At 35.5% G+C, this 16,194-nt stretch overlaps 1 protein-coding gene across 1 annotated transcript; it reads right to left on the bottom strand.

The window, feature by feature from the left end:
• Positions 1 to 8,755: 8,755 nt before the first annotated feature.
• On the bottom strand, positions 8,756 to 12,587 carry LOC125804824 (coiled-coil domain-containing protein 106-like). The gene is made up of 4 exons (XM_049484446.1): positions 11,897 to 12,587; positions 11,187 to 11,333; positions 10,801 to 11,040; positions 8,756 to 9,356 (listed from the first exon to the last, which is right to left on the bottom strand). Exons 1-4 carry the CDS (start codon positions 12,114 to 12,116, stop codon positions 9,040 to 9,042), a joined length of 924 nt encoding a protein of 307 aa, XP_049340403.1. The 5' UTR covers positions 12,117 to 12,587; the 3' UTR covers positions 8,756 to 9,039.
• Between the last annotated feature and the right edge of the window lie 3,607 nt (positions 12,588 to 16,194).

Here is a 16,194-nt window from a genome sequence, read left to right as displayed (position 1 = left end):
AACTGCAGGCCTCACTTGCCTCAGTTAAAGTCAGCATTCATGACTCCATCTTAACAAAAAACAGGGCAAAAATAGCCACATGGCAGAGTGCCAAGACGAAAAACACTGTTTAGCAAACAGAACATTAGAGCTCTTCTCAATTTTACAAAAAAGAAAAAAACATCTTGATGATTACAGAGACTTTTAAAAAAAGAAAAATGAGACTAAAGTTGAAATTTGGAAGGTGTGTGTCGTGTTACACAGGGCAGAACAAGCTTGGCAGAGGTAGAAAGAGAAATATTTCAGAGAGACTGGAAAGAATACTAGTGAGAAATGTGTCTAGAGACCCCAGATTAACTTCCAAGGCACTGGCAAATGACTTGGCCACATCAGGAATCATAGTCTCTAAGAAGACCATCACTAGAGCTCTGCACAGGAATGACCTGCGAGCGTGCAGACCAAGATAAACTCCACTTTTGAGGAGGAGGCACCTTCAAGCTAGACTTAAGGATGCTCGGGACAACCTGGAGAAAGATTATTCATACTGGAAGCGTGTCTTTTGGTCTGATGAGACTAAACTAGAGCTCTTTGTCCACATGGACACTGCTTATGTTTGGAAAAAAAAGGACAGTCAACCCAAAGAACACCATCCCCACAGTGAAGCATGGTGGTGGGAGTATTATGCTATGGGGATGCTTCAGTGCATCTGGAACTGGAAATCTTGTCAAGGTGGATGGACTCATGAATAAAGAAAAATATGTGGCTATTTTGAAAGAGAACCTTAAGCAGTCAGCTGTGAAACTGGGTCTGAGACGTCACTTCATTTTCCAACATGACAATGATCCTAAACAAAAAAGGTCCTGGTGAAGAAGTATCTCCAGATGACCAAAGTGAATGTCATTGAATGGCCTGCACAAAGCCCTGACTTAAATCCAATAGAAAATCTGTGGGGTGACCTAAAGAAAAATGTTCATGCTAGACAACCATCGAATCTAGAGGAACTTGAGAGATTTGCCAAAGAAGAATGGGCCAGGATTCCTCAAATGAAGTGTTAGAGACAACAAATGTCTGCAGGCAGTAATCCAGCAAAAAGGATACACAATTGACTATTAGGATGTGGGGGGCTAATAATTTTGACCCTGATAGTTTTTGTGTTTTATGTAATATCTTCATTTCTGATTGGAATATAATATAGTGTAAGCATCCAGAATAAAACTACGATGTCTAAAAAAGCTGTGTTCAATTGATTTTGCTCTGGTTAATATCACTTGGAAAATCCTTAGAAAACAAGGACTATTTTGTAAGGGGGCTAATAATATCGTGCTCAACTGTATATAATTATCTTTTATATCCAGTCATGTCAGTTGAAAATGGCTCATATTGTGGCTGTTTTTTATTAGTAACTTTTACATTTCCAGTCTTTTCTTGCCCCTTTCAAACTTTTTTTAATGTGTTGCTGTCCTAAAAAAAACATGCAATTTTCATGTTTGCAACAAAATTTCATATTTTATTTGCATTTTTCATACCATTCAGGTATGAAAGCAGATGCTCTCAGATTGGGAGAGGCTGGGCCATTTTTGTCTGTGTGGGCTAGCATCAGCGTTATAAATTTATATATATATATATATATATATATATATATATATATATATATATATATATATATATATATATATATCTGACGCCAGCTGCTCCTGGAGCCCAGTGAAGGGTATGCAGCAAGAGAGAAACATAGCATTGTGGTTTCCACCTCAGGGCGAATCATGCATTGTGTCATTTTTTGCAAAAAAAAAGTGTTAGATTTCTTTCTGCCCAGTCCCTCTAGGCACCATGTCCCACAATCGAGCGGATAGATAATAGTAGTAGAAGTACTGTATACCATGGTCACTTCTTCCCATATACCGTATCCCATACTGCATCAGTAATCATCACATTCAATTCCAGAGTGAGAAAAAGTTGGTAGCACCCATATGCCTCATGGTCTACCATATAGACCAGCACAAGAAGAGTTAATCCACACTACACTCAGTGTGTTCACTTCAAACATGCAGAACATAGAACACCCCTTCAGTCTATAGCGTTTGCTGTTCTGTGTCTTAAACAGGAGCATGATCAATTCAAAATAAAGATTTTAAAGTTAAAAGAAGTTAAAAGATGCACTTACTGTGATACAGGAGAAATCATGGGAATACCTAGTGTGTGTACAGTATACAAAAAGGTTTCCCTAAGCTTTTAACATCACAAGGAGCACTGTGCAAGCGATCATATTGAAATGGAAGGAGTATCAGACCACTGCAAATCTACCAAGACCCGGCCGTCCCTCTAAACTTTCAGCTCAAACAAGGACAAGACTGATCAGAGATGCAGCCAAGAGGCCCATGATCACTCTGGATGAACTGCAGAGATCTACAGCTGGGGTGGAAGACTCAATCAGTCGTACATGTGCAATTAATGAAGATTGGCCACTAGGCTGCTCCGATTTAGCCATGAAACCTCCCACACTAAAATGACAGGTGTTTCAGTTTCATTGTCCAACCCCTGTACATTCATTGAGACAGCGCAACACTGCAGGCATGCTTAACTTGCTGAACGTCTGCTCTGCAACACTTCAGACACTTGTATAATATCTTCACTGAGCAAAACCCAGTAAACAAGTTCTGTACAGGCAACTCTGTTTTTTTCCTGCTTCAGAGAGGATGTGATGTGGATTGTATCCAGTTCTTAAAAACATGTCACACAGATATCTTCTCAGCTGGAATCCAGAACCTGTCAAACAATGAGAAACAGATTTTTCTTCTAACTTAAAAAAAAAAAAAACTCTTTCTTTGACCAGGCCTATTCTAACAAGTGACTCAGTGCTGTGAAGATAAAGCATGTTGTTTTCCAACAGCAAGGATTTGCTCAACTGTTTCGGTTTGTTTTAACAGCAAGTCTCCTTTATTCCAACTCTCCCAAAGAAAATGTGCATAAAAGAAGACTGAAAAGGCCAATCTAAAAAAACAACAACATCCAAATATCACAAAAACAAAGATGGAAAAGTTACAGAAGACTCCTTAAGTCAAAATGTAAAAAAAAAATGAGTGATGTAAAATAATTTGTTAAATAAAATACATAAAAGACATATCAAGTCATATGTGGCTCTAATATATCCAACAGGATATAAAGCTCTAGAAAAAAATTTAAGATGCTTTTCTTTGATTTTACCAAATTGAAAACCTCTGGAATATAATCAAGAGGAAGTTGGATGATCACAAGCCATCAAACCAAACTGAACTGCTTGAAGTTCTGCACCAGGAGTAAAGGCATAAAGTTATCCAAAAGCATTGTGTAAGACTGGTGGAGGAGAACATGATGCCAAAATGCATGAAAACTGTGATTAAAAACCAGGGTTATTCCACCAAATATAGATTTCTGAACTCTTAAAACTCTATGGATATGAACACTCTGTATGTTTTTGTTATTTCAGCCATTTCTCATTTTCTGCAAATAAATGCTCTAAATTACAATATTTTTATTTGGAATTTGAGAGAAATGTTATCCATAGTGGTAGCTGTATGCTTTTTTTCTGTTTCATCATTACTGCTTAACATATATCATCACTGTCCATTAAAAATCTAAGTTTTTGTACATTTTTTTTGTTTGCTCCATATTAAAAACACATACTGTCCCTTACACGGAGTACAAATTCTTTTTTTACAAACTCTTTTACTTCCATCGAATTCACTTTAGTTATTTGAGAACACTTGTTAAACGTGTTAATTAGACTAAACTCCTTACGTTATTTTGCCTAAATTGTAGGTATATATTTTACTTATTTTGATAATTTTGTTATAATAATTGCTTTGCATGATAATTATACTTCAAATGTTACGTTCAAGTAAATAAAACAGATGTGTATTTAGTTTTCTTTTTGACTTTATTTCAGTAAAAATACAGATTTTAAACCATTCATAGACAATTAGATAAAACAAAAAAGAAATGCTATAGAGAGAACAGTACAGCATGCAGCCAACGCAGAGGTAACAGCTTAGAAAATAATGCTTATTCTTACAGCCTACATAAACATAAAGACCAGGCAGTTCACCATCATATATGATCTACAAGTAGCCCGGGGGGAATAGACTGTGCCAGTAGCCAATGAAAAAGAAGCTGCCATTAGCAACAGATTAAACTCAGTTATTATACGTTAATTCAACCCAAAGATCCTGGTTGAAATGTACTGTATATGTGGCCACAACTGTTCACCTAATTTAAAATAGTTGAGCACTGTTTGGAAATATGCTATTTCATGTAAAACAGACTAATATGTTTGAGTTCTAATCTAATTGTGGGTTTACAGTGTAGCAGGTCCCACTTTATAATAAGTGTCCCTAAGTACTATGTAGTTACATGGTAACAATCCATGTAACTACAGTGTAACTACTAATGAAGTACACATTGTTACAGATTAACTACAGAGGTACAGGTTATGTAATTACACATGTGTATTAAGGTTAATTTTGACTTGTGTAAGTACACATGTGTACCAGGGTGACTGTACTTACACAAGTAATAGAGCAAGTGTACTTACACAAGTGTAACAATGTGTGTGATAAGTTGAGTATAAACTTATCCAACAGCTATTGTCCAGTAAGTAATTAGGGCTGATTGAGTTCACAAACATTGTTACACATGTGTAAGTACACTCCCCCTAGTACACGTATAGTTACACAAGTCAAAATTAACCTTAATACACATGTGTAATAACATAACCTGTACCTCTGTAGTTAATCTGTAACAATGTGTACTTCATCAGTAGTTACACTGTAGTTACATGAATTGTTACCATGTAACTACATAATACTTAGGGACACATTATAAAGTGGGACCGTGTAGCATGATTATGTTTTATCTTTTTTAAATCATACAGAGAACAAAGATGTTCTTATTGTTCTTGTCCTCATTCTTGTCACACCTATTATTAAGTCATTGACCAATGGGAGAGCTCTGAAAAATATCAAATATTGAATAGCACTTCTGTGAGGGCAAGGCAATTTCATGTAAAATGGATATTAAAACAGGACACTAGTGACAGTGACTAGGACACACGATTCTCCCCCTGTTTTAAAGAGGCTAATGCTAGTTCTTCCCTTAAGCCATACATTATGAGGCCATAGCTTTCCATTACTGTCCTGCTAGCCCCCACATGTCGCTATAAATCCCCTTTAGAATTCCTTTGTCCTGATAGCACATTCAATGCATCCTGACAACTCTAATAGCACAGCTGCATTCCGGACAGCACGTTTAAACAATCCAATGATCTTCAGCTCCCGTCAAAAAAAAGCTTTGCAGGTGATGAAGGCTTTAGGTGGATTAGAGACTGATCCGGGAACAGGTGACACGGCTCCACTTCGTAGCGTGGGAGGTCTGTGCAGACTGCACTCAGACACAGGGACAGCAGACGAAGGGCAAAAGAATCCGCCATGTGACTCGTTACATAAAAATTCATCAAAAATTCATAAATGTTCTTCAATTATGAATGCTGTAAGAAACCGTCCCTGCTCAGGTGCAGCGTTATCCAGTGCCCTGTTATTTACTCTACACTATCAGATGACCTTTCTCACAGAAGAACCTTTCACACGTCTCCTTCAGCTTATTCAAGAGATTCAAGCTTTACGTACAGTTTTTTTTTACATTTTGTCTTCTTACAACCACACATTTTAATATACAGGGGTTGGACAATGAAACTGAAACACCTGGTTTTAGACCACAATAATTTATTGTCTCGACGGACAGTTCTGGTGGAAACAGGAGAGTTGAGGTGCACATTGAATCCTGCCTTTTTTTGGGAGGCCATGGTTTTATATTTTTTCGATACAATCCGGGTTAGCACCCAAACATCCCTTTCAGACAGCTTCCTCTTACAGCATCCACAGTTAATCCTGTTGGATGTGGTTCGTAACCCTGGATACCATGGCTCTTGATACATCACAAAGACTTGCTGTCTTGGTCACAGATGCGCCAGCAAGACGTGCACCAACAATTTGTCCTCTTTTGAACTCTGGTAGGTCACCCATAATGTTGTGTGCATTGCATTATTTTGAGCAAAACTGTGCTCTTACCCTGCTAATTGAACCTTCACACTCTGCTCTTACTGGTGCAACATGAAATTAATGAAGATTGTTGACACCAGACTGGTCCAATTAAGCCATGAAACCTCCCACACTAAAATGACAGGTGTTTCAGTTTCATTGTCCAAACCCTGTACTTTATTGAGATTTTAAGTGATAGCCCATCACAAAGTAGCACATAAATTTGAAATGGGACAGAAATAATACATGGTTTTCAAAACTTAGTCTAATAAAATATTTTTGCTCATTCTTCTTTACAAAATAGCTTAAGCTCAGCCTGGTCTTCACACAGCAATTTTCATTACTTGCCACAGATTCTCAATGGGATTTAGGTCAGGATTTTGACTGATTCATTCTAACACATGAATATTCTTTGATCTAAACCATTTCACTGTAGCTCTAGCTGTATGTTTAGGGTCATTGTCTTGCTGGAAGGTGAATCTCCTTCCCAGCTTCAAGTTATTTGCAGCCTCCAAGAGATTTCCTTCCAGGATTGCTCTGTATTTGGCTTTATCCATCCTCTCTCCATCAACTCTGACCAACTTCCCTGTTCCTGCTAAAGAAAATCAAGCATCCCTACAGCATGATGCTGCCACCACTATGTTTCACAGAAGGGGATGGTGCATTCTGGGTGATGAGCAATTTATGTTTTTGCCAAACATAGCACTTTGCATTTAGACCGAACAATTCAACTTTGACCAGAGCACCTTCTTCCACATTTTTGCTGTGTGGCAAACCATAAAAGCCAGATTTGTGGAGTGCATTAATTATAACTGTCCTGTGGAGAGATTCTCCCACCTGAGCTGTAGATTTCTGCAGCTCCTCCAGAGTGACCATAGGCTTTTTGGCTGCTTCATTGACCTGTGTTTTCCCTGCTCGATCTGTCAGTTTGGGTGGATAGACATGTCTTGGTAGATTTGCAGTTGCATAATACATTTTTTTTTCTATTTTTGAATAATGGATTGAACAGTGCTCATTGGGATGCTCAATGCTTGGAATATGTTTTTTAACCTAACCCTTTAGGGCTTGAAACATCTCCACAATTTTATCTCTGACCTGTCTGGTGAGTTCCTTGATCTTCAGGATGCTGTTTGTCCACTAAGGTCTTCACAGAACAGGTGTTTATATTTATACTGAGACTAAATTACACACAGCTGGACCCTATTAACTAATTACATTTTAATCTGATTGATTGTACTGGATTTGGTAACACTTTATAATAACGTTCAGCTATAAATCATTTATAAGTTTTTAATTCCTAATTAACTAAACATGAATTAATCATGTACTCATATCTATAAATCATGCATAAATATATTAGTAATGATTCACAAGACACATACAAGTTATTATTTCATTCTTAACAAATGATTAACAAATGATGAATAGGTCAGGAATTCAGTTTTTATATATCAGTTACATACTTACAATAATCATAATTCATATGTAAATAGAATATTTACAAAGGAATGTAATGTTAAGGCCTTTTTAGCCAAACATACTTAATGAATAAAACATCTATAAACTTTGATTTTATAATTTATTTATCATGAACTAATCAAGTATTAAACAGTAATTTACCCAGTAGCCTTGTGTGTGCTCTGGGTTCTGTTGTAGCTAATTATTTTTACATATTATTTTAATGATTATTTTAAGACAGATTTAGACAGGTATATGATGTTCGCATTCAAAGCAAGCTCCTAGCTCCTTCCTACCTGATGGACTTCATGCACAGCTTTGTTGACCCAAAAACTTCAACTGCAGCTTATGTGGCTAAACGAACTTCCACTGAGCAGGAATCAAACACACTCAAGATTGAAGCATTTAAATGACCAGTAAACCAGTGTATTCGTCTGGGTGATATTTTTCTCTCACAGTCTACCTACCTACTGTCAGGTGATGCTGAATTTCTCCCTAGGTGTGTGTGTGTGTGTGTGTGTGTGAGAGAGAGAGAGAGAGAGAGAGAGAGAGAGAGAGAGAGAGAGAGAGAGAGAGAGAGAGAGAGAATGCTTTATTCTGCTTGTCTGTGATGGACTGGTGGTCTGTCCAAGGGCTTACATGTCTTTTGCCCTATAAACACTGGCATAGACTTCAGTACCCCCCATCACCCAGAAGGATTAAGTTTATAAGAAGGTGATTAATACATATCTAAAAATCATTTATAAACTATACTTCTTTTGTTAAATCATTTATAAATGAATTGTTCAACATTTATAAAACATTTTGCAGCACCTAATCTAAAGTGTAAACTATTCTCTGTATATAAATATCTGAAAATGCCTGTAAATCATTTATAAACTATACTTCTTTTGTTAAATCATTTATAAATGAATTGTTCAACATTTATAAAACATTTTGCAGCACCTAATCTAAAGTGTAAACTATTCTCTGTATATAAATATCTGAAAATGCCTGTAAATCATTTATAAACTATATTTCTTTCGTTAAATCATTTATAAATGAATTGTTCAACATTTATAAAACATTTTGCAGCACCTAATCTAAAGTGTAAACTATTCTCTGTATATAAATATCTGAAAATGCTTGTAAATCATTTATAAACTATATATTGTTTTGTTAAATAATTTTAAAATTAATTGTTTAACATTTCCAAAACATATCCAAATATCCAAGTACATATAAAAAATCAACTTAGGAAAATCAACTTACTGGTAACAACTTGCAGGTCTTTATTAAATTCAAAGTGGCAACCAAAAAACTTATTTTTCAAAAACAGAAAAGAAGATGACAGTAATAACAATTTCACTCAAAAATGACAAATTCAACAAAATCTTCTGAATCATTAACAACTGAAAAATAACTCTGCCATTGCTGCACTTTTAAAACATTGTCTTCACAGCCAATAACACTGTCATCTGTTGGATGTCCATTTTAGTTTTATTTACAGTCCAAAACAATAGGCAAGCTTGCGAAACATTACAAAAAAAACTTACTTTCTTTTCATTAAAGGCAGAAGCTTGTTTTTCTTTTTGTACATTTCCACATTGTTTAACAGCTGTACATCATTATTTAAGACATCTGCACACTTTTTTGCAAACACCTGCAGTTTCTCCTGCCTTGAGTAACCCTCCAACACCTTACTGTACTCTTGGGGTGCCACGATAGCTAGCTCTGCAATGGGAGCATTGGCCACTACAGTGTTTCTGTCTACTCCAACAGCCCTGTATGCATCACGGAGATTTTTCCCCCTTCTGTACTGATGCAAAATCTTCTTGTATCTTCTAACAGTCTGCTGAGGATTTCCAGCTACAGAGACAAACACAAAGATAAAAACACACACACAAATAAGAAAAGTACAAACAAACTAAACAATTCCTATAAAATGCCCTTGTTACTTTATTTTATTTCATATGGACTTGATTTAGTGACTGCCAACTCGTGCCTCAAGACTTATGATTCATTAGGCTTCAGACAGAGAAAGTAAAATATTTAAAATCTAATCTTTATAGCTTTAATTTGGCTAACTGATACAGTGTTGCTCAACCATTGCTTAAATGTTCACCTCACAGTCTCTGGTAATGAGCAGAGACATTCACAAATTTACTTCTGTATATCAACTGCAGACTAAACAGTCCAAGGTACATATATGCATGTGTATATATATACAGGGCCAGCTCAAAAAATGAGAATATCTTTGAAAAGTTACTTTATTTCAGTAACTCAGTTAAAAATGTGAAACTCATATAATATATATATATATATATATATATATATATATATATATATATATATATATATATATATATATATATGTATGTATTAAACTCAGAGTGATCTATTTTAATCGTTTATTTCTTTTTTTGTTGATGATTTTGGCTTACAGCCAATGAAAACCCAAAAATCAGTGTCTCAGTAAATTAGAATATTATATAAGACCGACTGATACTGTTGGCAGTGTGGGTAGTTTGCTAAGTCCTGCTGGAAAATGAAATTCACATCTCCATAAAAGTTGTTAGTAGAGGGAAGCATGAAATGCTGTAAGATTTTGTGGGAAAACACTGCACTTTGGACTTGATAAAACACAGTGGATCAACATCAGCAGATGTCTTGTCTCCCCAAACCATCACTGATTGGTGGAAACTTCACACTAGACCTCAAGCAGTTTGGACTGTGTGTCTCTCCACTCTTCCTCCAGACTCTGCTCCCTTAATTTCCAAATTAAATGTAAAATTTACTGATGATCAGTGATGGTCTGGAGAGACATGTCATCTGCTGGTGTTGATCCACTTTGTTTTATGATCAAGTTTAAAGTCAGTGCAGTTTTGTTTTCCCTCAAAATCTTACAGCACTTCATGCTTCCCTCTGCTACTGACAACTTTTATGGAGATGTGGATTTCATTTTCCAGCAGGACTTAGCAAACTACCCACACTGCCAACAGTATCAGTCGGTCTTATATAATATTCTAATTTACTGAGACACTGATTTTTGGGTTTTCATTGGCTGTAAGCCAAAATCATCAACAAAAAAAGAAATAAACGATTAAAATAGATCACTCTGAGTTTAATACATATATATATATATATATATATATATATATATATATATATATATATATATATATATATTATATGAGTTTCACATGTTTAACAGAGTTACTGAAATAAAGTAACTTTTCAAAGATATTCTAATTTTTTAAGCTGGCCCTGTATATGTATATATATATATGGATTTGTCTGTGGTTTTAGGTACCTCTCTTTCTATACTGCTGCATCTTTTCTTCTTTTCCTTTTTTGTTCTTCTTTCTTTTGAGCTTCTTCTGGTGGCTGTGCTTGTGTTTCTTTCTCTTCTTTCTCTGCTCTTCAGAGGAACTTGACATTGACGTAGAAGAGGAAGATGAAGAAGATTCAGAAAACTCTGATGACTCTTGGTCCTCACATAGATCAGACGAATCGTCCTCTGCGGTGCCACCTTTCAGACCTTTCTTCTGGTCTAATATCAAACAAATCAAACTTGAGTGAGACATTTTTAAAATGTAGGATTTTAAGTGGTGGCAAGTTAGAGGGCCGGGGTTTATGTTTTTGTACAGCCATTCTGGTGCTAAGTAAATATTTTATATTAATTACCAAAATACTCACATTCGTCTAACTGTTTTAGAAGACCGTCCCTTTCTTCTTTCAGGTCAGCAATTGTTTTAGACATAGCCTCCTCATTCTTCTTTGCTTCAGCCAGTAGAATCTGGTGTTTTTTCAAGGACATCACAGCTGTTGGGGCTAACTGGGTAACTGCAAAAAAATAAATAAATTCTAATAGTGGACTGTGGACTTGTTAACCACTAAGTTAATAAATTATGTTGGTGGATTCTCTACATAAGTTCAAATATTATAAACTGTTTAAAAATGACCTACAAGTCAAAGATAAGTAACAAGATTGGCACATAACATTAGCTAATTGTAGTCCAACTGTCGCACAGCAGGAAAAAAGTTGCCTAAAACAATGTCTAACAGGTATCGCCATCCCTGGTCCTTGGACTGATGGGCTGGTCTATCAGTCATTTTTTGCAGTACTTGTGTTACACCAATAACTCATACTTTAATTATAACAACTAACTAGTGTGCTAACATCATCCTTATAAATTCTCAGCTAATGGTGGCCTGCTAAAATTTGACTGAGGATGGTAAACACATATTATTCATAATGAACAGTGATCCAACCAGCTAGCTAAGGTTAGGTTAGCTAGGTAAGCTAGTGTAAGCCAAGTTTCCTCGGAAATCACAGGATGTAATGTAGCTAGTAAGCTACATTTCCTAACATTAGTTTTAATAAAAACTAACGTTACATATCTTACCTGTGCCATGCTCCCCTTCTTTGTTGGTTTCTGCAGATTTATTGGTCTTTTTGCCTCGTTTGGGGCGAGCTGCAGATATACTGCTCAACTCCATCACGACCGGACTTCTCCCTGCAGCAGCGGCGGCGTTATTAGTGGCCCCCCTGGTGCCCCCCTTAATTAACTCAACCCATATTACAAAGTTCCACCTGACAGTTTTAATAGTAAATAAACGATACATACGTGAATATATATATGTTATACATACACAAAACGTAATTCAAAGTAGTTGTTTAAGCTAAATAAGCCAAATAAATATTTAATAAGCAAGCTTTATATAAATAATATATAAATAATTTATAATAAATCGTGAAATAAGACTGAATCAAAGCCAGTTTATGGAGAGCCTACCTACTTCCTATCTTCTCCGCACTAGAAAATCACAGACAACCTCTAGAGGGAGCCCGCGAGTGAGTTCTGGATGAATGGGGGTGAATGGAGCTAAAGGCTAAAACCTCAAAATAAAAATAGTAACTATTCATTTGGTCAGTATATTCTCTTAATTTAGGAAAACAGCATATTACTTATTGAAGACATTAGTATTTTTTTCAGTATAAGAAGTATTAAATATTTATAAACTCTGATTTTGCTCTATTTCTCCATTCAAACCTATTCGTTTTGGACTCACTCGGGAGCGCCTCTGGTGGTCAAATAAACACAGAAGTGATTCTCAAGTGGGTGTTCTCCCCTCTATTAGAGATTCTCTGACTGAATCCTGTAACTTACATGCAAGTTAGACACGTTTAACTGACAGTCATCCGGTTATAAATGCGCCAAAATTATGTATTTGGAGAGAAAAGTAAGGAAAATGATCGAGGGAAAGAAATCAAAAAGAAAACATTTAAAATTAATAAAGTGGCTTCATAAGAAGAAACTGTTGCAGAAAAAGGTGAAATGCAGTCTCTGTCACCACAGAATGAAGCTGAAACAGAGCAACTGCTCAGATTGCTATGAATGGTAAGTCAAGCTGTCATATAATTATCATGCTTTTAGTTAACCTAATGTGCTTGAACAAATGTGCACTAAAGAATGTAAAGATTAGCTTTTTATCTAAAACTAAATTAAGCCTTGTTCAGTAATTATAACCTTGTACTGTTATGCTTTTAACACCATTCAAGACGTAAATTATTAAATTTGTTTTTTTTATTCTGTCAAGCATTTCTAAACATGTCATGGATATCTATATGTGTGCCTGCATATGTGCAAGTTATGTTTTAAGGCACATGTTTTTAATGTGGCACTGCATTGTCTGTTCCATCATATCAAATCTCAGGAAAACCATGTTTGCTTCATCACTTAGCTCTATAATAAAAAGTAATTTATTAGTGTTGGAATTAAACAGAACATTATAATTTGAAAAAAAAAAAAATGTTAGATTAATACACCTAAATTCACATCAATATAATTCCCATCCCTGCAGGAGGTGTCAACGAGCTATCCACAGAGGAAGGCAAATGAAGAGATCTGTCAGGCACAACTCTGTGTTTAGTCATTCCAAAGTGTCTCTCTTCAAATGGATGGAATTTGTGTACAGGTGAAAGCAGCTTACACATACAGGTTTACTATGTCTCAGCCTGCTACATGTACTGTATAGTTTACGTTTCATGTATATACTTGGGTTTTTAAGCCCACATTTAGATTTATTAAGTACTAAATAATACTCTTATTCAGAGCTTTATATTCCAGTCTAAATTACTTTAATTTGGTAAGGTATTTTTAGGTTACAGTTTAAGAGTTGGTATTATTATGTGCTTGCAGGTTTTGTCAAGGTCTGCATTTGCGCCAAATTGACATGATAGCTGATGAAATAGCAGGAAGTTCAGCAACTCTGTCAAAAATGGCCAAAAAGGTGAGAGAAGCTTGCGTGGTGTCAATGGAAAGACTCAGAAGAAGAAAAGGACAGCGTATTGGAGGACGCAGGCAGTTCATTGTTATAGACGAGAGTCACTTCAGACATAAAAGAAAGGCAGGTGTCATTGTATCTTGATATTTTGTATGATGTTGATGTTAAATTGACATACATTTTATATTTATTTTCTTTCTTTTATATTGTTAGTAGTAATTAATACTTATACATTGCAGGTATTTTCTTAAGCTATTAATTTTAAGATTTATTAAGAGTAGCTTCATCAGCAGCTCATCCAGCCACATCAACAGTTTATTTGCAGTTCTTTGGAAGTACCTAGAAATAACATTTCTACCAGGATTTTCTAAAAAATTTGGATAATGTATGCTAATGTATACATTTTTATGTTAGCTTGTGTTTGTTATCATGGAATATGGTGTTTTTTACGCCTTATGCTTTATGCTATTCAGTAATATCATTCTTAAATGTTAATGTGTTAATTATGTAGTAATGAAAATGAAATTGCAAAAAAGTGTTGTATATGAATTTTGCCTTGGCCTGCTATTCTGTAACTAGAAAGTAGAAACTGGCCAAGATAATATTTTGTAACAGGAGGTACTGGCAATTGTATAAAATTTTCCTTTTTATCTAATCTAGTATGGAAGAGGACGGATGGCAGGGGGATGGAGAAGGAGGAAGTGGGTGTTTGGGATGCTGGGTGTGAAAGCTGGGGGCACAAATCAAAGAAAGCCAGTTCTTCGCTTAGTCGAGCGAAGGTCCAGAAGGGAACTCTTGCCACTCATCACTCGACATGTCAGGAGGGGATCCACTATCTTAAGCGATGAGTGGCGTGCATATCGGCAAGCTCTACCTCAGTTTGGCTACAGACATTACACAGTGAATCACAGTGTCTCATATGTTGATGCTCAGACAGGGGCTCACACCCAGCATATAGAGAGAGCCTGGAGAACATACAAGGAAACTGTTTGGAGGCTTAGAGGTAACCGGTCAGAGGAGCTGTTGAAAAAACACTTGACTGTAATAGAATGGTATGAATGGCTAGCTAAAAAACATCATAATGGCCCTCTAGGACAACTAATTCATGACCTTGGAAAACTCCATGAATAAAATGGGACATTTGAATTCCACAAGAACTAATAATCTAGCAAGCAATCTAAAAAGTTTTTAGGTTTATGGTTTTAAGGTTTATGAAAAAAGTTATAGTTATTTCAGGTTATGCAGTATATCACATTTTATTAATTAATTTGTGCAACAAATTGTGAATGTTTTTTAATAAGCAGATGAAGTTTTGTATTTAATATCACATGCGATACAAATTGTAACAACTTTTTAGTCATATTCATGTTTTAATAAATGGCAAGTTAAATTAAGTGTGTATATGTGTGTGTGTCAGTCCACGATTAGTAGCAGCAAAAGTGCTGACTGAAGAGCCTCACTAACACTCACATTGTTATTTAAGTCCTAACCATTAAATCTGTTTTATTAAATGATATACAGGCCTTTTTATATATTTGTATGTTCTGAAAATACAGTATAGTTTACAATTTAGATTAGGTGCTGCAAAATGTTTTATAAATGTTGAACAATTCATTTATAAATGATTTAACGAAAGAAATATAGTTTATAAATGATTTACAGGCATTTTCAGATATTTATATACAGAGAATAGTTTACACTTTAGATTAGGTGCTGCAAAATGTTTTATAAATGTTGAACAATTCATTTATAAATGATTTAACAAAAGAAATATAGTTTATAAATGATTTACAGGCATTTTCAGATATTTATATACAGAGAATAGTTTACACTTTAGATTAGGTGCTGCAAAATGTTTTATAAATGTTGAACAATTCATTTATAAATGATTTAACAAAAGAAGTATAGTTTATAAATGATTTTTAGATATGTATTAATCACCTTCTTATAAACTTAATCCTTCTGGGTGATGGGGGGTACTGAAGTCTATGCCAGTGTTTATAGGGCAAAAGACATGTAAGCCCTTGGACAGACCACCAGTCCATCACAGACAAGCAGAATAAAGCATTCTCTCTCTCTCTCTCTCTCTCTCTCTCTCTCTCTCTCTCTCTCTCTCTCTCTCTCTCACACACACACACACACACACACACCTAGGGAGAAATTCAGCATCACCTGACAGTAGGTAGGTAGACTGTGAGAGAAAAATATCACCCAGACGAATACACTGGTTTACTGGTCATTTAAATGCTTCAATCTTGAGTGTGTTTGATTCCTGCTCAGTGGAAGTTCGTTTAGCCACATAAGCTGCAGTTGAAGTTTTTGGGTCAACAAAGCTGTGCATGAAGTCCATCAGGTAGGAAGGAGCTAGGAGCTTGCTTTGAATGCGAACATCATATACCTGTCTAAATCTGTCTTA

This window comes from Astyanax mexicanus, chromosome 10, assembly GCF_023375975.1.
Source record: "Astyanax mexicanus isolate ESR-SI-001 chromosome 10, AstMex3_surface, whole genome shotgun sequence".
Lineage (NCBI taxonomy): Eukaryota > Metazoa > Chordata > Actinopteri > Characiformes > Acestrorhamphidae > Astyanax > Astyanax mexicanus.
The sequence above is the reverse complement of the archived record's forward strand: the minus strand, read 5'-3'. Positions and strand labels throughout refer to the sequence as shown.